The 2051-nt window shown below is 71.2% G+C and overlaps 1 protein-coding gene across 1 annotated transcript in view; it reads left to right on the forward strand.

Annotated features, from left to right (window-relative positions):
* Positions 1-1387: 1387 nt before the first annotated feature.
* H696_04421 (hypothetical protein) overlaps positions 1388-2051 on the forward strand; it is a gene marked incomplete at both ends in the record, with an annotated part of 4266 nt that continues 3602 nt past the window's right edge. The window contains 2 exons of the mRNA XM_009498297.1: positions 1388-1419; positions 1605-1838. Of these exons, the coding sequence (XP_009496572.1) occupies positions 1388-1419; positions 1605-1838 (266 nt within the window). The remainder of the gene's footprint in view (positions 1420-1604; positions 1839-2051) is intronic.

Genomic DNA, 2051 nt, shown 5'->3' on the forward strand with positions numbered 1-2051 from the left:
GCCCCCGCCGCCGAGACCGAGGCAGGAGCCGGCATGCGCAACCAGCCCCGGACGGCCCTCACATGGAGCACGAGCCCTCGAGGGTGGGTGCCTTCAAGGCCCGGCCATGCTCGGACCGGCTGGCGGGCCGGCCAGCCGGCTCTCGGGCGCCGAAAGGCACCCTGGCCGCATGCCCGGCCGAGACCGCCAGGCAGCACACAGGCGTGCGACGGCCGCCGACAGGGAGGTGTCCAGATCATTTCTGCTCCCGCCTGGAAATCCGGATCCCCTCCCCGGGCCTCAGCACCGCCGCCCATCGCCGCAAGTGCCATCGCTTCCCCCGGCCGGGCGGTTGCTTCGCCTGGGCGCGCCCGGGGCCATGTGTCGTGCGGGGCCTCCCCCACCCGGGACATGCCACACAGAGAGAGAGAGAGCACACCAGTTATCTCTTCGACAGAGGCGAAGGAAGGGGGCAGAGCCGCCCGTCCCGCCAGCCGCCCGGCCGCCCACCAATGTTGACCCGCCGGCACCTGGCCCCGAGCGCGAGGGAGGTTACAACGCCCGTGGAGCCGGGCTCCGGGGCTGGAGGGCAGGGCGCGAGACAAAATGGTCTAGCAGCCCCCCCGCCCCCCGGGCGGTCCCGGCTCACCAAGCTGAGAAAAGGGTGGACATCGGCAAGACAGAGGCGCTGTAGCGCAGGTTGCAGCGCCCCAATGATGGAGCCCGCCGGAGCGCGTCCCCCCCAGGGTTGACTCGCGTGTCCCACGGCGGCGGGCCTGGCATCCCCGGCGGACGCGCCTACGCCCCTCTCCTCGAGGAGAGCCGGTCCAGGATCTGCCCCGACACATTCCGCCGTCACGGCGCCGGAGCGCGATCGAACCGGCCGGCAGGGGCAGCCCGGGTTCGAATGCCCAGGCATCTGGCATCGCGGTGTCCGCACACAAACGCGCGCGCGCGCGCGCGCGCACGCAGAGTGTGGTCAATGGTCCGAGCGAGCCCTGACGCGAATGCACACACGCTCCCCCCCGCCCCCCCCCCCTGGCGCGGCCCCCTCCCCCCGGGAATGAGGACAGGATCGCCACCATCACGTCCGGTCCCCGCACGGCCGACATGCTCGCTGCGGCCGCACCATCCCCGGGGGAGGTTGGACGGAGGAACCGCCGGCCCCCCCCCCCAGCCGGGACGCCTCTGCCTCACGCCGACGTCGGCGCCCCGGCCCCGACCCCGGGCCCATGGGTACGGCCCACCTCAGTGCCAATTGTCCGTCATATGGCGGATATATCACGATGTATATCCTACGGAATATCCGCGCACCCTCCACCTCCAGGCAAATATCCCCGACGGCGTGCCACAAAAGAGCGAGGATGAATATCACGGCCGAGCTCGGAAAAGGGCCCCGCCCCGACCCATGCCGGCGGGCAAAATCCCGCATGTTTTTACGTATGCCCGCCGGGTATCGGCCTCCACAGCACGGCCGCGCACCCCCGGGGAAGCCTGCCCCTGGATGAAATGCTTCTCCCCCCCCAGGACGGGGAACCTTCGAAATGAAGCACCAGGGGGGGGGGGGGGGGGCGGGGTGTCTGCCAGTGGTTCTCGGTTGAGAAGGTGTGGACTGTGTGATCCAGCGCCCTGCCCACCGTCCGCGTCGTGCGCCCCATCCGCACCGTCCGCACCGCCGTTCCTAGACCAGCGGTGTTCATTATTTCGTTGGCCGCCCGCAGCGCAGCGTCGCCTGGCGTTTTCCTCGCCCAACATTTACAGGCCCAGGCCCAGGGCCCCGCCGGCGCACAGGGGACCCTCACAACATGCTGGGAATATCCTTGCTCCCCCGGGCCGGCGGCGCACTTTCGCGTGCGCGGGTACGGCGGGCGGGGGCGGGGTGGGGGATTTTGCAAGGTACATTCTTGGCTATCTCACCAGGGGTCCCGGTGGGCGCCGGCCGAGGGGAGAATGCCTGGCTGCACCCCCGGGGAGGGGGCGGGGGGCGGGGGGCAGCGAGTAGCAGGTGGCAAGAAGGGGCCCCGCGCGGCCTGTCCTCCGTTGGTTACACCCGCCCCCCCCGGGGGGAGGGG

The sequence above is a fragment of the Fonticula alba genome, assembly GCF_000388065.1.
Source record: "Fonticula alba strain ATCC 38817 unplaced genomic scaffold supercont2.7, whole genome shotgun sequence".
Classification (NCBI taxonomy): Eukaryota; order Rotosphaerida; family Fonticulaceae; genus Fonticula; species Fonticula alba.